At 44.0% G+C, this 23,908-nt stretch overlaps 1 protein-coding gene across 4 annotated transcripts in view; it reads right to left on the bottom strand.

The window, feature by feature from the left end:
• Positions 1-23,908, bottom strand: part of Glis3 (GLIS family zinc finger 3) — a 421,415-nt gene that overhangs the window by 21,331 nt on the left and 376,176 nt on the right. For all 4 annotated transcript variants that reach the window (NM_001305671.1, NM_175459.6, XM_006526984.4 and 1 more), the window contains 2 exons: positions 18,597-18,765; positions 3,471-3,646 (listed from right to left, as the gene is read on the bottom strand). In NM_001305671.1, coding sequence (NP_001292600.1) covers positions 3,471-3,646; positions 18,597-18,765 — 345 coding nt within the window. The remainder of the gene's footprint in view (positions 1-3,470; positions 3,647-18,596; positions 18,766-23,908) is intronic.

A 23,908-nucleotide genomic window follows, 5' to 3' on the forward strand; every position in this document is an offset into this window, starting at 1 on the left:
TGAATAAAGTCAATCTGAATGGACGGAGTGGATACTCAATCAATAGAACCCTGGTGAGGAAACATGAAAAGATGCTGGTGCTAATCCTTACAAGGTGCATCCTTTATCTCTAACAAAAGCACAGGTTCAGTGCATAATGTCTAAGTTCAGTACCAATTAGCGGATGACTGACAAGATCCAGAGGACCTCCTTTTGCTTCTTCATTAGCAAGACCAAAGCACCCCTGAATTCTGACCTTCTAATTTTCACATAGGACAATCACACTAAGGAGTTCCACTGCCTCCCCTAAGGAGAGCTCTAAACTCATGCTTCTTTGTGTGCCTTTGACCTGGAATGACCCTGATTATGAATTCAGTTTGGAAATGTGGCCCTCTCGCTAAGCCCACGTAGCTTGCCAAGGCAATAATGCCCAGACATTTCATATTCTTCCATGTCTTGGGTCCCATCTGTATAGACGCAGGAATGACATCTCTCCCTGACCTCTACACCTGCTGCAGGTCCGACAGAGGAAGTGGGCTCATGATACTCTTTAAAGCCATGACCAAAAAGGTCCAAAGACTCACTGCGGCCACTGGGTTAAAAACTCTTGACACAGTTTGTCATTTGTAAAAATGGTGGTTCAACAGAGGACGAAGCTTGTGGCAGTGAGATACCATGTAACTCCATCCAGTAAATGCGAGACGCAAGATGGGATAGCTTCAGATCATAAATACACCCGGGGAAGAAGGGTCACTCTCCCCTTAAAAACAGCATATACATCTTGTCCTTATCTAAGGACTGGTTGCTACTTTAAACTTTTAAGGATATTTCTTTCTCTCAGAAACCTGCTCAGAGAAGGAATAGGCTTCATTGAGTCCCTAACCCTCCACAGGAGGCTGAAACATGGCCAGTTTCTTTGAAATCTCAGTGCAGTAGCTACTTGGCCATCTTCCTGGGGAAAGTTATAGTTTCTCATTTTCTCTATATCCCGACCCTAGTTTACGGCTGATACTATCTGTCTCTCACTGGCTACAGAAGTTTTTAACAATTAAGAAAGTAAAAGTTTTCTTTCTTTTTTTTTTTTAAAGCCCAACATTTTCAAGCTGAAAACATACTCATTATTTATCTTTCAAAGGAGAAATGTAGAGAGAGGGTATTTTGACAAAGTAACATGGAGAATGCTCTCTGAGTCCTCTTGGTTTATTATTTATTTCCCGGATGAGAAGGTGTCAATCACTTATCCAGTAAATACTTATTTAGTGCCTACTTTGCATCAAGTACTGTGCTAAGCCTGGGGCTACAAACATGATCCTCAGGGGAAGGAGAAGGAAGCAAGGAAGTAAGGCCCACGCCTGTGCCTGCACCTGTGCCTGGTGCTCTTCTTAGCCTCTTGTTACAGTGATGAAAGGCCAGAGAGTCCACATCGGAGCTGTGAACCCAGGCATAAAACCCTGCACGTGCACGCAGAGCTCAAAGTCCACAGGATTCCCATACACACTGGCCTCCTTCACAACCCTCTTGTAAAGAAAGTTCTGTTACAGAACAGGGCTCAGGGAGGCAAATGAAGCCCAATTAAAAACACTCAGCATTTTGGCTACACTTCTTTCTGGTTAGTTTGTTACACATAGGTTAAGTTGTAATGTTTTAAAGAATTTAAAAAAAAAATTTCATAGCTGTAAGCAAAGCAGGATATACTACATTTGACTGGACATATGACATGGCCGACTGTGAAGTGCTCTGTTAGTCTATAAGGTACCAGAAGGAGATTGGTACCACTACGGGATGTCACGGACTGAGAAATATGCCCAGGTTTCAGCCACATTAAAAGTCAGACATTAAAACAGTGTTTCATGGAGGTGACCTACTCTTGACTACCCTGACTTCGACAGAGCCATGGCCCTGCTGCCAAACCTCCCTCCCAGACGGGTGCTGGTCGCTTCCCAGAACACAGCCTTGGGCCTGCCCTCATCAGAGAGACTGCCCAGGAAGAGAACTCCGTTTTCTGTTTTTATAGACTGTACCCTGTGCACCTGTAACAGGCACTTAAAAAACCATTTCCTGATGTAATGATGTGCGAGAAGATGTTTGTAAGAGGAAGGTAGAAATTACCACTGAACTGAAAAGTCTAAAGCTTTGTTGGGAAACAGTGGACAAACGGGATGGGAGAGATGGAAGGAGCTTTGGCTCAGAGCCAGTGACCCCGACTTTTCTTTCTTTTTCTTTTCTTTTTTTGTTTTTTGTTTTGGGGGAGGGGTTGAAACACGGTTTCTCTGTATATCCTTGGCTGTCCTGGAACTCACTCAGTACACCAGGCTGGCCTCGAACTCAGAAATCCACCTGCCTCTGTCTCCCGAGTGCTGGGATTAAAGGCATGGGCCACCACACCCGGCTCAACCCTGACTTTTCAATGTCTTTCCTTGCTACAGATGAGCACTATCATTTTCTTGCCCCCTTCCTGCTGCTTTGAACCTCTTGATCAAGTTTAATACAATACTGTTGGAGAATACTATCTAGAGACTGTTTTCACACTCAGAATGAACACTGTCTTGGGACACCATCCATTAATTCCAAGTGATAACCTATAAGGTGCCAGTGAGGGGAGGGAGATGACACACTTCTGGAATCATCTGGAGTCAACGTACAGCATCGTTTCTGCTAACATAGAATTCTGACAACAGGAGACAAAAACATTGGGCGATTGGAGTCTTTATGGCTTGGCATTGCAGTTTTCTGTGGAAGTTCACTAGGATTTCTGCTTGAACTGGCAAAAGGAGTTTGATTAGTGAAAAGAGACAGAGGCAGACTCAGTCCTCAAGTATGGTCCTTGCTGAACACAAGCCTGGCCCAGAACGTAAGCCACTGTGGTCGCTCTTTTCCTCATGTTCTTTCCTTTCTGTATGAATATGCATAGTCATTCTGAGACATGAAGAAATGTGTCGAGTTCCCTAAAAGATATGATGACGGGTCAGACAACTCTGGCCTCAGAAGCAAGACTGTACTAGTAAAGATGATATGTTTTACTCAAATGAGCTACAAGATGGAGAGAATGAAAGAAAGTTCTAGCAAAGAAATAAAACCAAGATGGGATATATAGATGGGACACATGAAGTTTGGGGGAGACCAGGGAGGTGTCACACAGGGGAACCAGGGAAGGCTTTGGCTTGGCTCATGGGAAGGAGCCAGCCAACATGGACAGTGATGTTCCCGGGGCTTCCTTCTGCACAGTCTCCTGATCACTCAGGAGCAGGGTGCTATTGCTAGAGACTTCTCTTGAAGTGTCACAACACTGGGAACACCAATGATTTCCTTGGGCTGGCAACTATAGGTCAGGTCATCTGAGGAAAATACTAAAGCATTTCATGCTGTCTACATCATAAGTTTGATTTAAAACAGAACATCTGAGACCCACATCTGGTCCTTAGGCCACCTGGCTAAAGGCAACAGCAAAACACTGCCTTTCTAAACTCCAAGGACCACCAGCTCCTGCTTACCGTGGACATGGATACCATTTGGCTGAAAAGAAGAGTTGGTTTCTGGCTGGTAGGGCTTCAGGAGTGAGCCTGGTGGCTGCTGGGAGTGGGGAGCCTGTGCTCTCTGGAGCAGTGACGGAGGAGCTGGAACTCTTCCCGGGCTGATGTGGTGAGGAGATGGAGTCGGAGGTGCAAACCTGGGAAAACGATGACAACAGGCAGCATGACCAACTCTTCAAAGCCTTCTAAGTCCCCGTTCTGGCCCTATACAACTATGACACTATGCTCTTTCAAAACCCTTCATAACCCTCCCCTCTCCTGTCCAACCACTGAGTGCTTCTCTGACACATGGGGGGTGGGGTGAGGAGGGGAAAGACACCAACAAAGCAAACCTTAGTCACAGTTTGGGTTTGTCAAGCTTCTTAAACTGCATTTCAAATCCTCTGGGTTTTATGAAATTCAAAGCACATCTTTTGCCAGGCCCTTTTCCTGCTAATTTTAAAACCCGTTCACATTTTAGGGGAAATTCGATTCATATGTTTCTGACTCATTTACACTTAGCTCATAAACATTTTGTTTTGTAAGGCACATCTGAGGTCCAAGAAGTGTTACGGGTCCTTTATTATGACCCCCCTCTAACCAGAGTCTCCTTAAACAATACATTCTGTCTTGCCAAGAGTAAAATAACTCAAACCCCAAAGGTCAAATGTGCCTTGAAACACAGAACCTGAGAGGTCGGCTTGGGTTCTGTGCTGGGCAAAGAGCATTCCTGATGGCGTAGAGGGAATGCACTGTGGCATTTTTGTAGTAATGTGTAACAATCCCAAGATTGTTGGGTCTTTGGTTTTTTTTGTTGAACACAACGCCTTGCATACACTAGGCAAGCACTCCACTATTGAGTGCTATCCCCAGCCGCAACCTCAGAGTACTGGTTTTTGAAAGGAGATATACTGGTATTTAAACAAAGAGAAATCACCAAGGAACCCTGGGCAACTGTATATTCATTTTCTTGTTGTGAGGGAAGACTAGCAGGTTCTGAGTCATGAGATTTAGAATGGCATTTACTGTCTAACACTGGTGAAGGACAGTAGACTTGAGAGAACAAACAGCCTTGCAGGTGGGGATGTCCATACAGAAACAAACAGGATGTTTAATTTGTTGGTTCAGCGTGGGACAGTGATACCCACGGTAGAGAAAGAAGGGAGGGTCTTTCAATACCTTGAGAATAAACAGCAAAGTAATTCTGCATAAAAGCATACTAGCAATGAAGTATGCAACCTCTCTGAAGTTCATCAACATGAACACATTTAGTTAGTTCCTGTTTATCCCGTGCAGAAGGAAAGCTTCATTTTGTACTAGGTTATCAACGGTGGCATAACTTATTTTATAGGGACAACTGACTCCACAAGGCTGGTCTCTCGTGTAAGGACACAGCTGAGAAAAGGGGAAGGTGCATTGGACACATTTACAAAGTTAATTCTAAAGGCCCTGAAGCAATGTATCTTATAAAGAAGAGCTTCAACATTTATGTTAAGGGAGTACGAGAGGATGGGAGAAAATGCCATGTTCACTTTGCATTTCACTTGTGAAGTATAAGGAGCTGCACGGGAACTAAGAGGAAGATGGGGACTCAAAGCCAACAGGTCAGAGTATCTCAGCAAACCTGATGTGATTGGATGCTATCGACTGGCCACTTAGATTTTTATTCTATGGAACTTCGGAGGGCAGCAGCTGCGTGTCCTGTGCTGGTTAAATACGCACTTTTCTAAGCACATCCTCTGAACTGGGATTATCCTGAAAGGCGATGCTGAGTGGCCCACAGAGAAAGCACAGCAAACAAATCCTGGCACTTCCCTGAGAACATCTAGTAAAACACATGAGCCAGGATTCCCCATATGGAGGCGATTTTCTGGGGGACATGTCCTTATTGTGTCTCCACAGTAGCTCTGAGCTTGTGGGAGAGGAATGAGAAATTGTGAAGTCATCGAGTTGGGAGAGATGGGAGTCCACACTGGCACCCAACCCTAGAAGGCTCTGTCCTTATGGTCCTCCAGGTTGGAGGGAGAAGGGATTTGAACAGCAAGGTGACCTACATCATTATCCCACAATCACACTGATATTTTGGGAGACAAAGTAATTAAGACCCTCTGGCTCTCTTGTTTCACTTCAAGAAGACACAACGAGCTAGTAGGTCCTCTGGTCTTTCCTTCTGGTACTTCTACTATCTTCAACAAAATGATGGGGGCAGGGCAGGGCAGACAAGTTGGGACTATCTAGGGACCCCAGTACAATCTGAGGACATAACATACCCCAAACCACATGATACACCTGACTCACACGAGACGGATTAGTTAAGGAGTGGAAATGGTGACAGATGAAGAATACAAAGAGAGTCCAAGGTTCTTTCGTCAGAGTGAAGCTCTACTGCTTTTATCACTTGCACCGGTGTGGTCAACACTAATTAGATCACTAACTAGGAAATGGAGACTACACAGATCCAAGAGTATAACTTACTAAAATATTTTGTCATCTATAGCATAAATTATATTACTCAAGATATAGATTCTGTATGTGCTCATTCCAAATTATTCTTACCTATTCATTTTCTTGGCTATTATGGATTATTCAATACATTGATAACAGAGGGGAAAATATGGGAGGCATATACTAAGGTTTTAGTATTATCTCACCACCCAGAACAGTAAAATATTATACCTTCCACTTAACTTACACGTGCTCATTGCTAAAAGTCAGAGGTGGCCTCTGGGTCTTCACATGAATGAGATTACACAGCATGGAGGTGACGCATTTGAAGACAAAGATCTCATCTCCCATAAAAATTTAAATACAAATTCTTCTCAGTGAAATAAACCTTCACAAAGTAGTCTTTGATTTAAAAGGAATCCCTACAGAAGTTTTAACTTTTGCATCTACAGAGAAAGTGCTCTGGATGAGAAGTGATCATATTTGTCAGATAACTGCCAGGAATATGGAAACAAGTAAGAATCAATAGCTTAAAATCCCAGCACAAGAAGTCTCTTTATAAATAGCAGTGATTTTTAAGCACAGATTCAATTTATACAAATTTACATGAATCAGTTAAAAAACATTTTGCTATTTTCATTCATGAATTTTCAGGATCAGTTTTACTTCCGCCCAAAACCACCATGTAGTATTTTAACAAAAAGCCATGGCCTCTTTGTTAATTTGTATGCATTCAGTTTGCTGCTAACCTGCTCACGGTAGAGAAGAGCAGATATTTCAGATCAGAGGTTAAGGCAGAAGAGGAGTATGAAGGTGAAGACGGGACCCTACAGCTAGAGGCGAGGGCCCCAGACACAGCTGAAGAGAACAGACACCAGGAAGATAGATGTTACAAGTTTGACTCAAAAATATACAGAATAGGAGTATGTTCTGAGTGGTTCTGCTCAGAAAAACCTGAGGGATGTATTTATGTGGTGATTGATGATGATAATGATGATGGAGAATATATTTCTTGTCGCTAAAATAAAATAATCAATGCTAATGACAGGTTATAGCTATTTGTATTTTTTTTTTCTTCTACAGGGTATTTTATCCCACAAATATGTCAGGTCAAGGCAGCATCACGCTAATTCTGAGTTAATTCTGAGGCAGGAGAAAGATCTTCTGTATACCAACCGAGGATTCACAGTGGTTATTTCAGAGAGTCTCTTCCAGTTGGGCTGCTCGTGTCTGCTTATGCTTTTCAAAAGAGATGACTACTGTATAAATAGGCTCATAACAGACTAGCGGGGGGAGACATCCCTGCTTACCAGAAACAGAACACACAAAAGTAAACCAGAATTGAGTCAACCATTTCCACTCCCTTGGTGGGGAGCTGGAATGACCTTATAATGAGCAATGGTTTGCTAAGAAGAGGAGGCAAGGGGGAAGCTTTGAACCCTAGTAAGTGATCCTTTTTGCAGAAGAGGGACTTCAAAGGTTCTTGTAAATGCTCATTCATGCACACCTCAGGAAACAGCTGATTGCTTGGCCATGTTCCTTCCTTTCAGTACCTCCCTTTCCTGCCTTCTCTGCCCTACTTTTCCCTAACATCAGGCTCCCCACGTGGCAGTGGGCAGGCCAGCACAAATCACTCACCATTCCTCAAGACATAGCACTGAATCTTAGACTATCACAAGACAGGAGGTCCCAAGTGGGACAAGCACGGTTAAAGTTCACACATGCAGAAACCTGGGAAGGGAGGGAGAAACAGGGGATGCAGAAAGACGGATGGGTCAGGAGCACACAGGGTTGGATTCTAGTGCTCTCTCTTACTAGATAAGGAAGTCTGAATAAATCTTCTAACTCTCCTAGCTTCCACAGAAATGTAAGACAAAGATAGCCCAATTTCCTTCAGAATTGCAAAGTATGAGATAATTCTAATTTTTTTTTCCACTCTGGAGATATAAACTAGGTACTGGGCAAGCTGGTGTAAGCCCAGAGGGAGGGGCAATTGAAGACCCATTTCTCTGTATATTAGCTTGAAGCAAGCAAGTTTATCTAAGACTAAGGAAAATGATGGCACTGCACTAGCAAGTGAGTGTATCAGAGAAAACAACAGTAGATATGTTACACTATGCAGAGGCTCACATCTGGAAATCAAGGATATCAGAGAACTTCAGAGTAGGAATGTCTGATGACTTCCAGGCGATCAGTGCATGCTTAGGGAATGGAGGACTGATCCAAATAGAGTGGCCATGTAGGGTAGCAGTTCTCAACCTGTGGGTTGTGACCCTCCTTTGGGGTCATCTAAGACCACTGGAACACACACACACACACACACACACACACACACACACACACACACACACACACTATAATACATAACAGATCCTGAACATAACATAATAGTAGCAAAATCAGAGTTATGAAATAGCAGTGAAATTGTTTTATGGCTAGGGGTCACCACATCATGAGGAACTGTATTAGAGGGTCACAGCATTAGGAAGGCTGAGAACCACTGAATAGGCATCTCTGGCACGTGATTTTGGTGAACCAGAGCCTAAGAACTGCCCAAGATTATGGTCCTGGTGTTAAGTTAGATCACTCAGGGAAGGCTCGGAACAAAAAAGAAATCTGAGGAAACCTTTCGTCTTGACAATTCTAGTATGGATGCTGAGACTGACTTTTCTGGTTCATTTTCTTGTCTGAGGAGCAGTGAGCCTTGAGGTCCCTAAGGGTCTAATTTCTTGGTACTGACTTAATATATCAGCGCCATCATGGAACATCCCGGATGGAGCGGATCTGGTGGCATCTTTGGATGAGAGTAAAGGAGGCTAGGAATGGTGAAGGTACCTCCCTACGCCACACAGTGTACGCATGTTCTTACAGTAAGTTAGGACCCTTTCTCTCAGGATTCAAACAAGCCAGTGGGGTTTGGTGTGTCCTCTTTGTCTTACACTGGAGCTATAAACCTACTAAAGATGGAAGAACGCATGTGAAGAGTAGGTTTCATTGTACTTACACAAAAATATTATTGATTTGCTGCCCGAGAGCAGAACTAATGGATACAAACTGGTCCATCATGGATCTGTGCAAGGACTTCTTTGTCTTAAATTGTAGAGCATCATCTATGGGGATTTTAAAACTCATCTGTAAAAACTAATCAATGAAAAATGGCTTGCTGTTGGTCTCCTGCAGGATGGGAGGGAGGGGGGATGGGGTGGGGGTGGGGGTGAAGAAATCCTTTTCAAAACCTTAAAAGAAAAGCATAGTTTTAAGGATTTCACATCTGATTTAACATCTTCTTCTTCTTTTTTTAAAAGGCCCAATAATAATACCACACTTTGTATAGCCAGACAGCTCTCCATTTTAGTAGACTTTAGTGGTCTTTATAACGATTTATGAATCACTTCATGAATTCCTGGCTGAATCATCTGGGTGACTATAGTATCTACTTATACTTCCCTCCTGTCTCACAAAAGAGACACTTGGACTCAGTTCAATCCAGATTTGTCCCCAAATGAATCACAGCACGTTACTGGGGGAACTGCAGATTGAATTTGGCTTCTGGGACAATTGGGGGCAGCTTTTAGTAATGAAGAAATGGCTGCTGAGAGGTCTGGGTAATTGCAAAACCGTCCATCTGGGCAGGACCAATGCTGGCCAAGAGCTGTGTGTCCATCCAAGGCAGTTGGTCTTTAGTCAAAGAGCCAAATCGGTGCCCTGGAAAGGAGTAGAGCTTCTGTCTCCTCATAAACAGCTGGGTCAATAATTCCCGCAAACAATTCATCAAACCAGAGGGGCTCAAGACTTAAGAATGCTCCCCTTGCCTCCGGGGGACATGATTTGAGGACTGTGGGCAAAATGATCATAGAGCTTTAAGTGGCGACTCAAACATATATATTAAAGAGTGAGCATTTGTGAAAGTGGACCTGCAGGAGAGTTAGTCCACTTGGGAACAGGGGACAAACTGTAAAGTCAAGAAAATATTCAGTGCCAAAAGGCTCAGATTTATACATAAATATATATTTTTTTCTGGTAAACTCTGAAGTGATGCCAAGGATATTGCTGTTTTCCTTTGTGGAAAAGAAAATGGAGGAGAAACGATCTACGGTATACAAGAGCAATGATCCTGCAAAAACAAGAGCCGAGACCTCAGAGATACCTGGGCTCTAGAACTGGCTGTGACTCTGTCACTTCTGCTTTCAGAATCTCTTGTGAATGGTCAGGAAAGAAAGGCCCGACTCTGCCAAGTTCTCCTTTCAAAGGAGTACTAACCAAAAGAAAATTCTAGCTAGGGTAGTCTTGGACGTTTGATTTAGAAATATATTCTGAAAAGGGGATTTCTGCAGTGTTGTAACTCCACCTGGGTTGCTGTGAGTGCACTCGACCAAGTGGGTTAACTCCCCGCCCTACAGCAAGGGCAGTGTCTCTTGTGTAGCATGGCAGCCATGTTCAACGTGCTTTTTGACAGACAGAATGCATTATGAAAGAGTAGCATCCAGGAGAGACTATAATGAGAATGCTAGACAAGAAAAACGTTTTCTTGACATGAGAAACATGAGAAAGGGAGGCACAAATGTATCCCTACACAGATTATCCTAAACCTTTCCACACGGCTTCAACATGTAAAGTTTCTTTAAAGTTTATGCGACTTTGAGGATCAAATTTAAATGTGACTTCTGCAGGATACGGCTAGATACATTTGCAAGCCAGCGATAAATGAGACTACACAGTTAGTATAATCTGTGAATTTTAAGAAACTATCAGAGAGGTGGTTTGTTCAGTAATCGACATGTGCTATTTGCATGTAGTTTCTTTCCATCCTTGAAACATCAAGTAACTCTGACGGAGGACTTACTACCTTCTCTGGAAAGCGAGGCTCAGTGCTGACTAGCGAAGTGTACAGGAGGAGTCACTGTTTCCAAGGTCACTGTCAGCCAGAAAAGGGCTCACGGTTCTTCTGGGTGGACAGTCACTCCTTGGCCATTTATTTCCATTTTGTATTTGGAGCGCCCTCAGCCAGCAATATCCAAGGTCAAGTACTTATCAAATACTGGTCACTGCTACCAAAGGACTACTCAGTAGAACATTCCATTGCCTCCAGACACTGAGCTCCCTACTTGGTGGCAATTCCTGGGCCCAGGTGAATGAGCCATTTGCTCAACTGAAACACATCTTTGGATATTGCATTTGTTTCCGTTTCTGGAGGGAAACATCTATTCTAGAAGAGAATACATATCTAAGAGAAAGTCCCTAACCATTTGCTCTGGGGTTGACTAAAACGTGGAGAGTTTCCTTCTAACGACACAGAAAAGCAACCAAAGATTTTTACTTTCAGAAGAAAAAAAAAAGCAAAAAATAAAAGACTCACTAAAAAAACACTGTGTCTTAGCATCTGTTCACCTTGATCGTCTCCTTCCTGACCAACAGACAACCCCTCAATTGCAAAAAGATGGGAGTCTCTGAGCAGCCAGTGCCTCACTTAGAGAGAGAAATGACTTCTCGAGTTCAGATCACATTGCCAGAGCAGGAAGTGGAGGCTCTCTCCAGAGTGACCTGTTCCACCTCAGAGAGGAAGAACTCAGGACTATGTGAGCACTCATCAGGCTGGAAGGCTGCCGAGTCTCACCCCGGAGATTCAGGATCTGCATAATCTGCTGAAGAGAACACACTGACAAGTTTGAATGATGCCATGGCCTGGCAACAGTACCATACTTCTGTTGCTTTGTGTGTTAAAGTAGGGGTGTCAGAAAAGGAATTCTATCTCACTACAAGGCGTCTTTCTTACAGTTATGACTCACTTTCCTGACAGAAAATCCCAGGGGACTAAGAAAACATCATCTTGGCCTTAACAGGAGATGGGTTTGTATTTGGAATGTGGGAATAAAATAAAGATGGCTGACTCGGCCTCTAGAGTCCAAGTGACCTCCTCAGCATTTAAAAAACTAGTAACTTTTGTGGACATCTTAATATTTGATTTTTATATGTGGTTATGCTTAAGATAAAATGATAAAACTATGTTTCAGAAATTAAAAACAACATGGAAAATAACCCAATGTGACAAAGTACTAGGAAGCTGTTTGCTTGGCAAGTGCATGTGGAGTCTCATAGCAAGGTCTTAAGCAGGGACTGAAGTGACTCAAAGGAGAAGGTGGCAGAAGGACAGACAGCAACCAGGTGCTCTGTTTACTGTTAACGTGTCCAGAAAGAGTAAAGCCATCATTGCTGTGCAGTTCCTCCCCCATCTCCACTCTCCTCATGCAATTCCACAGATCTCCCTAGAAGCATGGAGGGCTTAGGGGTGAGAGGCAGTTGGAACCTTCACAGTTTCTGCTCTCAGAGAGACATAGCATAATGGAATGGACATAAATCCATAACAAAGCCAGGCAACGTGCTGGCGAAAGGAAAGAGCAGAGTCAAGCAACACAGGGAAGCTGGATGGGGAAGGCTTCTCTCAGGCCAACATCTAGGCTCATACCTGCAATCCCAGCACACGGGGGACAGAGGCAGGAGAAGCATCTTGTGTCGGAGACCTGATTAACCTAGCAAGTTCGAGACCAGCCAGGGCTACATGAGAATCCATTTCAAACCAACCAACCAACAAACCCTCTCAAAAAAAAACTAACAAAGGCTCACCAAAGAAATGCCTCTGAAATGGTACAGTCTGAGCAGACACTGGAAAGAAAAGGCATCTTCATGCCAAGCATCTTCATGATGACCCAGTGTCTCGGGATCAGCAGATGCAAAGGCCCAGAGGCAAGATAAGTTAGGAACAGCATGAAGGCTAGTAAGGCTTTAGCCTAGTAAACAAGGGTAGCCATGGGAAGATACTTGGCTAGAGCCTGACCACAGAAGACCATCACATCTTGGTATGATTCCAGAGGATGCAGAGAGGAACAAATGATTTATTTACATTTTAAAGGTCAGGTCTTGAGGCACAGAGCAAAGGCTCATGAAATGGGGTTGATGGACTGCTGTGGACAGGCGAAATCAGTCACAGAATGGACAGCGATGCTGTACTTGAGATGGCGGGTCAGGTGAGGGCCCACAATGGACTGGAAGAATGGTGCTGATGACGTCCACTGACAGATTGATGAATTAATTAGATGTCAAAGAGCAAGGTGAAAAGATCAGAGGTGAGTCCTAGGCTTTTCAGGCCTTTAATGGTAAGTTAAAGATAGTTAACTCTAATATTATATTATATTATATTATATTATATTATATTATATTATATTATATAGAAATATACTAAAGCCTGAGAGTTTGATGGACATCTGAATCAGAGATAGGTCAGGGAAGATTACAAAGCAATTATAATCTACATTCATTCATACATATTTTTATGATATTTAGGAATTCTTAAAGTGTGTGTATGTGTGTGTGTGTGTGTGAGAGAGAGGGGGGGGGAGGGAGAGGAGGGAGATGTTAGACTCTTCCTCTCTTAATCTCAAATGCACGTGGATGTCATCTTTCTAGAAAGCATCAGACATCCTCAGGAGATGCTGAGTGAAAATAACATCTTAAACTTCCATTATAAGTCTCTGATGCTGGCATCTTCATCATCTAATTGTAGAGCCTGCTGCTATGGTGCTCATTTTGTGTCACATGATCATGAGAATCAAGATTGATGGACGTTAGTTATCTTCTGTTTATTTGCTGCCCTCTGGGTTAGGAATGTCTCTTTGAGCATGACAGAGTGTCTGCCATACACGTCAGGGGTCACGCAGCGATGAGCACAGAGTAAATTGTATCTATGTGAGTATGCACACAGTCATGTGGAGAATTCATAGCTGGAGTCAACTCTCCTCTAATATAATAGACAAGCAAGGGTGAGTAGTGCTTCTGCGCCCCAGACCTTTGTTACTCTCTCTAACACAGAGATAATTTTCAATTTCTTTGACACCTGGGGACTCTTCAAAGTCCTGAAAAGCCATAACTATGTAGCATACACTCTCGGAGTGGCAAAGAACGAAATGATCCTTTCAAGTTGTTCTAGAAAGCAAAATAACATCAATGCCACAGTCTTGAGTCTAAGAGCTTTAAAGGACAGCCTTTGTGTGAGGACCAAATGAAACACTTTCCTGTTCCTTGTCATTTCTTCTGGAAGATATTCACCATTCTCTGCAGGGGGAGATCAGGCACATTTAGGATGAATGCTACAGTCATCATGGTTTCCTATTGGCCAAATAATAAACGCTCATTCACAGGAGGCTCAAACTCCTTAGTGTGGCTAATGCCAGGCAACTTTCAGTAACATGCCCCGCCACAGTCATGGTCATTACTATTCCTCTTGATATTTGCACCTATAGACCATTGACTTTCAGGGGAGACAGTGCTTCCTCTATTGCTTCCACCCCATTTTGAGAATAGATGCTCTTGCTCTGAGCCTCCAAAGCCACTGTACTACCCTTTCTTTAGTCTTGTCTTGTCATTTATCATGCCCTATTTGCTTGGCTGTCCTCCATGGTATATTCAATGTCCACCACATCTTATGCTTCATTATTACCAGCCCAGTGATAGACTCAATGAACCCGAGAGTCCCCAGGGCGAGAATAGATCCTGATAAGCTTCAACATCTTGGTACATTCTTATGAGTTCTGAACACACACTGGGACATTCAGAAGACAGAGGCTATGAAGAAGCTGTGTAGATACCTGTTTGCTCAGGAGCAGGACTAGGAAAGCAGCAGGCCCAGCTGAGAGGTACTCTGAAGGTACATATGCAAGAGATAATGGTACCAGGCCATAAGAAAGTCCTTCACCTCTTAGCAATGCGTGTGTGCCTACATGTGTGGTGGACTAGAACCTAGGAATTGCATCCAAGTATGCAGGAGGTCTAAGATGGCAGAAACATTTAAAATCAAGACCACTGTCCTTCTGACTAAACCAAACTAAACCAAACCAAACCAAAACCAAAGAGAACACTATGGGAACCCTCCGTGGGGCCGTGGGTTCTTGTTCCCTACACATTCCCCTCAATGCTCTTTATCCCTTGTTAAAAGCTTCCTCAGTACATGGCATATAACTCAGAGCAAAATACTCTGAAGCTTATGAGGAAACCAGGCTTCTGCCCTCCCAAGTTGAACTCAGCTCTAGCTGGTAGATCTATGAAACAGATCTTAAGAACCAAGGAGTTCCCCGGGGTATGTGCCCCTGACTGGAAAGAGGGAGAAGTTTTCCGGGCTGAGAACCACGCTGGGTACTGAAGGCTGCACAGAACATTCAGAGAGGCTGAGTTAATGTACAGCAACAAGGGAGCTAAGTCGGAAGAGAGAGCAGGCTGGCTTGTCTGGAATGGAGAGCTTTACTAAGAAAACAGTGAGGAGAAAGGGTGACTCTTTGACCTTCAGCATCCAGGCAGATGGTCCTGGGTTTCCAATGGTGAGTTAGAATATAGTCCCTGAAGCCTTAGCTTTGGTTAGTCAGAGACATACAAGCCCTAGGTTTCTAGTACTCAGCAGGGACTCAAGAAACTGGCAGTCTTTATTTGGTAAAGGCCATTTGACTACTTATTCCAAAACAATGATTCCTAACATTTTTTCTGGTCTTTAATTCTTGTGCCAGACTATACATTCTATAAAGAGACACAATTCTCTCTTTTCCTTTAATCTCCTGTGTCTCAGAAGTCTCAGAAATGGGGTTCAGGAAAGCTTTTATAAGCACCTCCACTGTGGAGAGCCCACATCCCTGTCACTGATACTATAGACTGCACCATGCTTGTGGCCTTCAGAAGGAAGAGAGGCAGCTAATGTTGTCCTCTTGCAAAAATGAGTGACACAAACTTAGGTGACTTATCACTGGGGCTACTAAGATTTCTCCAGTTCAAAATGGCCACCAATAAGTCTTTTTTGTATTTGTTGGTATAACAGCCACACTATAAATCCCCATGACTTAACATTTCCAGAGATGCTGAGTTCCCCTCAAGGGAAGCCACTGTATAGACATAAAGTATGGGTGGCTCATGTGACAAGACATGGTAAAACGCTACTTCCCATAAGAAGGGCAAATCGACATCAGGGGATGGGCCACGGCACTGTTCAAACCCCTGAAATTACGTGTCATTCAGTTAGTATTTAAAAATAAAAATAGATTCTCACCAATTTGAGAAAACTTACATTTATTTTATGATGGTCAAGATGAAAGAACTGGATGTTAGATGGGCAGCTGCGGTGGGCCCTTTCTAACTTCTGAGGGTGACTCAGCCCATTTCATTAATGAGCTAAAGCTAAGTAAATGATGAATCACTGCCCGAAAAGCAGGAAAAGATGCCAGTGTCCCACTAACATCGCAAAGTGTGATCAACCTGTTTCCGTTAAGAAAACGGCTGGAGTTTTTACTGGGGGCTTTCCCAGGCAAACAGAGCAGAGATGCATAAACCCAGAGCGGAAGGTGAGCCCATTTCCTCTCCAGGTTTTCATCCTGGTCCCTAGTGCAAACATGGTGAATAATTCTGGGTTTCTTCATGTCACCCTCTTCTCTGACTTGATTGGAAGAGATAACTGTCATCTCACATTTGCCCAGTGAGTCAGGGTGGGGTCAGGATACACACCCTATGGCAAGGGTATACATCAAAAGTACAAACCGGTCTTCATTCATTCCCACGGAGCTTCTGTCTTCCCATCCTCTTCCTCCTTTCTCCCTCCATGGTCACTTACATTACTGATCACTGTGCACTCTTCAAGTGATTCCAACTGTAATCTGTCAGTCACACTAAGGTACCACGTGATTGCCTAGGAAGCCATGTGCGGCCTACTGTATGCTATGCTGAACACTGTGTTGTTTTGGTTTTTTTGTTTTTTGTTTTTTTTGTTTTGTTTTGTTTTTTTGGCCACCTGCAAACTGTACAAAGGCTAAAAGGGACAAACTCCTCTCAGTTTCCTGAATGCATTAGAACCTGGAAGGATAGACTTCCTGTCTCCAGTGGGCATGACTGTAAGAGGTGGTGACCACTGACATGGTATTTCTTAGGTCCTTCAAAGGGAGTCTACACTTTACCATGTACACAGGACTGTTGAAATAATTCTTACCTTTTGATTCACATTCTAATGATCCCTTACATCCATATGGATCTTTTACCACCTCACAAAATCTCTCTCTCGCGCTCTCTCTCTCTCTCTCTCTCTCTCTCTCTCTCTCCCTCCCTCCCTCCCTTCCTCCCTCCCTCCCTCCCTCCCCCACTCTTTCTCGGTTCCCAAAGTTTGTTAAAAGGCACATTGTCTAGAGAGAGAGAGAGCTTGGGTATTGGTCTGGCTCCTTCTTTCTGTTCTTCAGCAAGTCTGCCTCCTAATGTAGCTCTTGAGTGGCTTCTCCTTACTTCTCTGTCGAACTTCCAGGCTCTATGGTGTTCATGAGGAACCCTACAGCAGCTTCACTCTGAACCTCCCTCATCTCCCACCCCAACTGCAAATGCCTTTCCTATGCAGACTCCTCCCTCTCGCATGTCAATCTAATTCTGTATTTCTCCTAACAATGGTTATTGGCTTCCAGTAGGATAGGGCCAACTCCTCAGTTTAAAAACACCAGGCTCTACTGAAGCCAGCCTGTTATCACCCAACCATTTATCCATTTGCATCCGGCACGCTTTTACCCTGAAGGGCCAAGACTTTGTGCTCGCTGTGTGCCCTCATCTCTTCCATATCCAGCCAGCATCCTTACTGTCTGGGATGCTCTTCCCCTTCACCTATGTGGAGAAACATCCCTTTCTCTTGATGCCTATACAGCCCTTCCTTTTGCTCACTGAGAAGCTGTTTGGGTTTGCGGTTCACAGAAACAGATGCATGTGGGGAGCAGAGCAGCGGCATGAGCACCCACTCTCAAACCCAAACCTCGAAAGCCACTGGAGAACTCAGAAGTAAAAATAACACAGAACATAGAGTTCTTTAACCACAGAAATTCCTTATACCAACCAAAGGCATTGCGTGAACAGTCGCTTTCTGATCAGTCACATAACATCTTCTGTCACCTTATAATCTTTTCCCATCGTGCTCCAGTTGGGAAATGAACTACTGCCCATGGCCTGTGTGTTGAGGCACTGCCCTGGCACCTCCTTGAAGTGCTCTGAGGAAGTGGGGCCTAGTGGAGGGACTTTAGGGGCAATTGGGAATATTGTCCTTTTCTGTCTCTCTACTTCCTAGGCATCAGGAGGTGAAGAGGCCCCCTCTGTCACATGTTCCCACCTGATGAGCCCAAAGCAGCATCCAGTGACTATAGGCTGAGTTCTCTGAAACCATGAGCCAAGACCAACTTTCTTCTTTTTTGTGCCCAGTCATTCTGTCAATAACAGAAACACGCCCAGCACACAAACTTGCATTGCTATCTGTGAAACTATGGTACCATTCCTATCCAGAGAACTCCTCAACTCACTGGTAACTGAGCCCCAAAGCAAGATGGAGAGAGGTGGCAACTGTTGGTCATTGCGATACAGTTTCCAGGTCCTGACACCTGAGCTGTCCACTGCCGGTATCATTTCATTTATTACACACACACATATATATAAAATGTAACAGATAATGAGATATTTGGTCCACATACTTGGTGTATGTTACTTTTAAAATGTCACCCCTGGGTAACTCAACCCACCAACAGATTATTAATAAAATTCAGCAACTGTCAGAGCTCTTCTCGGTAGAGGGAGGCTTGGCGGCGACACCTATTATGAGAGAGCGACAGATGGCCTTACCTCTCAGCGCCTGCGTCCACAGCTGTGAGTGGAGGTAACTGGGAGGAGGGGTTGTGGGGGCTCCCCTGTACATTATGTCCTGGAGAAGGGTGACTGACAGGATGTGGGGGTGGCCCAGCCCCAGCAGCTGTTCCACTTCGAGTTGAATGATTGCTGGCGAAAATGGGAGCTGAAAAATCAAGAGAGAGGCAGCATGAGCTGGTGCCCTGAAGGGGGCCCACATTTTAAACACCAAAGCTGACAGCGAGCATATTTCAGGGGCTTGTTTGTTTTTCTCTGAGTGCCTTTTTGGGAACAGTTCTCCCCTTCCTGGATACACACAGCTTTTGTTTCTATGGTGGAACAGGTTCCCTGGCTCTTGTGCCTTCACCGCCATCTCGGGAGCTCCGTCTGAACTTGCCCCAGGTTCACCTTGGCCTCTGAAGTGCTGTGTGCCCTTGCCAGCTCCCTATCTGGTCATTACAATTAATCTTGTGCTGTTTGCTTCTGAGCAAAGGTTTCTGTGTGCTCTTCAGTCACAGAGGATGTTCGTTGCATAATGGCATGTTCAGTCAGCTGACTTGCAAGGCGCTCGGCATGGCCCTTCTACCTCTTCTCGCTGTGCAGCAAGATGCTGTGGGCCAGGCCTCGGCTTTCTCTGCCATTGCCACACGTCAGCACAAAGACAACAGAAACCACCTGACTGCAGCCAACACAGGGTCCTGGACTCTGAACTAAGAGCCTGAGAGAGAGAGAGACTGCAGACATTTCCATGATGCTGTGATGAACCCTCGCTCTCATTCCAAAGAGGCCCTCATACATAGCTCTGGCTCTGTTCCCACCACTGTCCCTCACACACGGAGGGTGACTCAGAGCCTCGTTCTTGGGGCAGCCTCACCTTTGAGCACTGGAAAGGACGTCACACTTTCCTGTGTGCCCATTTACATGAGCTAATTGGTAAGACGTTGCCTGATAGCTGAGGCTTGTCACTTCCAAAGTCACTTGTATCAGAGAGGAAGGACCCTTACTGTGGGGGACCTACTTGGCAGACATCTCATTAGGCTGTAATCAGGCGACAAGATTACCAGTGATGCCCTTCACTTCCTTCTTGGTATACAACTCTGTTCTATGCCCATTTCTGCCCCTTTTAAGCTTTACTAATATCAAAGAACAAGTGGATTTTTTTTTAATTAAAGAAATCAAGTTCAGGATTAAGAAAGTCATATTATCAAAAAGATCTGAAGGTTGAAGAGTTCAGGGAGTTGTATTTTTAGACCAGTATCACTTTCACCCAACCTCACCAGGATAGAATTAAGACCCCAGATGACCCAGCCCCCAAAGGACTGATCCAATGGCATCGGAGTTCAAGGACTTACAGGAGCCTGTGAAGAGGCAAAATTACCATCTTCCCGCTCAAAAAGCTACTGACATGGGTGTGATCTCATTTGAAGGGTTTATTTTTGGTAAATCAGCATCCTGTCAGGTTCACTCCTATCCTCAGAAACCTTCAACCTTCCACAGTCCTCTAAGTCCTCAAGTGGCAGCGAGGCCAGAAAGTGCTTACCGGTTCAAAAAGTCAAGCCCAGGCTTCTCTTGTGCACGTCAGCTTCCATGAAAGTGACGCGTCTGCAAACTCGCTGGAGTCACCTTATGAATCACTGCCCTCATTTGTGCCCTGCTGGCTCAGGGAACCACAATTCTGCCTGTATTCCCCATAATAATGTGGCCCAAGGGAGAAGGTTGCTTGGATGGGCTGTAGCAATAGTTAGTTTCAACACTGGTGTTTGTCAGCATGAAGCCTGGGTTTTAAATAGTGCTCTAAAAATGAACGGGATAATAGGTCACAGAAACCTGACCGTGAAACACAGCTACCTTTAAGAAACTCTGCTTTAGGTATAGAGACAACAGCTTTCTTTTATTTTGTAATTGTGGCTGAACATACCCATCGCTTATTCATGCCTAGAGATATTTTTGTTTGTATGTGCTTACATTTATTACAAGGGAAGTGCTGCCCTTACTGTTTATAACCTCGTGGGCAACAGGGCAACTTGGTTGCACATGCGAAGTTTTCGATATGGTTCAACAGAAAATAGGGTGTTTCCCAAAAGTTTATAGTAACTGCTTGAGTTGGATTTGACAGTAGATACAATTACATAGCTAGACAATTCAGTGTCATTGATCGCCTGTCACTGAAAGTGAGGACTTGCTGAAGGACACTGCTTTTTCCCAGCCAAGTCACAACCAACACCTATCACTCATTCGTCCATCTATCCATCCATCCAACATTATTTTAAACGGTATGTCTGCTATGTATTTGGCTAGTCTACCATTTGTGTGTTTCTGTCCTCGACAGAGTTTCAGCTTGAAGACAAAGAAGCACAAGTATGCATTAATTCTATCAAAATACCAAGACTTACTAATGCAGACCTCTTAACACTGTCCCAACACTTTAACACATGAATCTGTGACTCTACTCAAGCTAGATAATTAACCACACATGGAATTTATTCCAGCAGTTTCTCCTTCAGGACTTCTGCCATGTCCTCTACCCTGACATACTTAGTTTAGAATGTTTGCCTTCCTCTCCCTTTCTCCTCTGCTGGGGACCGAACCTGGAACATGATGCATGTTAAGAAAGTGAGCTACCCTGCAGCTACAGCCATGGTCTCTTTTCAGATTCTCTAAGGAGCTGAACACTCCACAAATATTTGTGGAGTAGCTACCATATGGCAGACACAAAACTTGCTCCTGGGTTAAGCTATAAAACAAGACATAGCTTTTATTACCAACTTCATTAATTCATGTTTGCTTTTCGAATGAATAGAGACAAATAATCTAAATGCCAATAAAATCTAGCTTAGGGCTCTAATATAGAGGTAGAAATTTTATCTAACATTTTCTATTCAATTCTGATCAAAGATTGCCCCAGGGTTGTATTAATTCTCTCACATTTGTAAGCAGACACATGTCTTAACCTCAGGGCATCCAAGAGTCCTGGAGCAGAAAGCCAGAGGTATGTGGTGCAGTTGAGGAAAGGTCTTTCCAAGCTTTGTGAAGGTACAGTACGAAGGCCAGGAGGAAGTGGTGGTGCAGAGGGTGTGTGGGGCAAGCTCTCTGAGGTAACTGGCATGAAGCTGATGGCCAAAGGTAGGGTCTTCCAAGAGCTATTGGGTCACACACATGTCCACAGCCCTTTCCTTTATAACTATAGCTGGTTCATGACACTGATATGGGAAGTTCCTCTACCAGGGACCCCTTGAGAAGAAGAAAGTGAGTGGTTCAGGCTTCAATTTAAAGTCTGAATTGGAAGGCATTTGAATAGTTTCTTATATAGGGTACCATCAATCACTTGTTCTGCAAAAGAAAGCAAACCACTTGCTTCTGTCTTGAGGGAAGTAAGAGGAGGTGCTAAGAGAAGCATAGAGAGATTATGACTTAGCTGAAAGAAAGATATTATTAATCACTGTCTACAGAGAATAGCCTGTCTGCAGCATCCAGCTTATAATTGCTCGTTGTAGGCACTACCTGTGACCAAAATAATGAAATGAAATTGACGATAAGTAATAAAGACACAAGCATGTCTTTCTAATATACATCCAAAGGACGACTGTCTGGAGTCAGCTAGGTATGGCTGCAGCGGGACTCTCCTTGGCCTTTATCAAAGAAACGGTTATCACGGCTCAGAAAAATGTCTTTGCTATCTACAGTGACTTCTAGGAACACCTAACCTCATCAAGACATATATCTAGAATATACTTTTAAGTACTATAGGCTCCAAGTATGACTTCTTCACTCATAGGACGACAGTATTCCACTACTTTATTAATATTTTAAGTTTGAATACCTCCCAGCTTTTCATAGACCTGTCTGCTTCTGTATTTACTTACTGACAAATGCACAGGCTTTGCCAAGGTATTTCCAATCTTAGGAAGAAAATCTCCATGTTGGAGAGGAACTGTAAGGTTATTCACAAAAGAAAAAAATTATTTCTGTACTTACTCAAAATTATTTCCACAGTTCGACCACTGGAGTGTACAATGTGGCCCACCGATCAAAGCCTCAAGAGAACGGATCCCCTCCAGAAGTCAGACAATATTAACAAAACTGTTGAGACCACATCAACCGGACACAGACTGCCCCTGGGGGCAGCTTTCATTGTTGAGTCACCTTGGGGGTCAGTGCTGTCTCCAAAGCTTGAAGGGGGCTTTTCTGTGAACTTCCAGACACTGCTGGTGATTGGCAACTGGAACAACTGATTAGGCACAGCACAGAACAAACTAGAAGCCCTTATTGCTTTTGTGATTAAGTGGTGGTGACCTTCCCCAAGGAAACAAAGCCTGCTGAAGCAATGAATGCATGAACTCTGCCTGCTGCCCAGAGCCAGAAGCCCTCTTCCCTACTGCTGGGGACTCTTTTTCACAGGGCCTGGCTTATGGCTGACCTCGACCCTGTCTCCAACAGTAATGGGCAGAGGTGGCTCTGTGATCCATGTGGCTCTCAGGCCCTCAGGGATGGTGAAGTCTAGGCTGCCACCTTAAACTATTTCATTTAATCAGGGTCAACCAGCATCTTTATGTCCAAATAATGACTATTAATGTATTATTTCTAATGGACAGGACACCTTTGGAGATACTTCACCTGTGAGGTATTTACTACACAAACAGAGGATGCAAGGAGTACTTTAGGAACCACAAATAAAGACTACTTGCCTTGGGCCAATCTAAGGTCTGTTGTAGGCACCTACCCATGTCACTTCCTGACTGTTTTCATCATTCAGAGTATAGGGACAAAGACTTTTCTGTCAGTCTGAGGCACACAAAATTAGCTAGCACAGACAGGCCTCAGAGAGTAAGCCTGTAATCCTAACTAATAGGGATAATAAAGTAAGAAATCTCAAGTTCATGGCCTGCCTGGACAGTTTAGTGAGACTGTCTGAAACAAAGGTCAAGAGGAAGGCAAGGATCTAGCTCAGTGGGCAAGTCCTTGCCTGGTAACTGCAAAACTGGGTGCAATTCACAGTCCAGCAAAGAATAGCTAGTATGTTTTCTTGTTCAAAAATGATGGGAAGCTACACTTGTTCTCTGAAAATCTGATAACCCAAAAGAGTTACAGAGTAGAGACACTCACAGTGAGAATGTTAAAAATAACACTCTCGGTTTCTGTCCATTCTCAGCCCTGATGAGGGAAAACGTCCAGTTCTGAAATTTAATTCCGACAAGAAACGAACTGAACTGTTCAGTTTGGAATACAAATCGCTGGTAAGAAATGTGCTTCCCCCCCCCCCCAAGTAAAGATTTCAGATCCACGTCAGAGGCGTATTGATCCACAGGTAA

This window comes from Mus musculus, chromosome 19 (genome assembly GCF_000001635.26).
Source record: "Mus musculus strain C57BL/6J chromosome 19, GRCm38.p6 C57BL/6J".
Taxonomy (NCBI): Eukaryota; Metazoa; Chordata; class Mammalia; order Rodentia; family Muridae; genus Mus; species Mus musculus.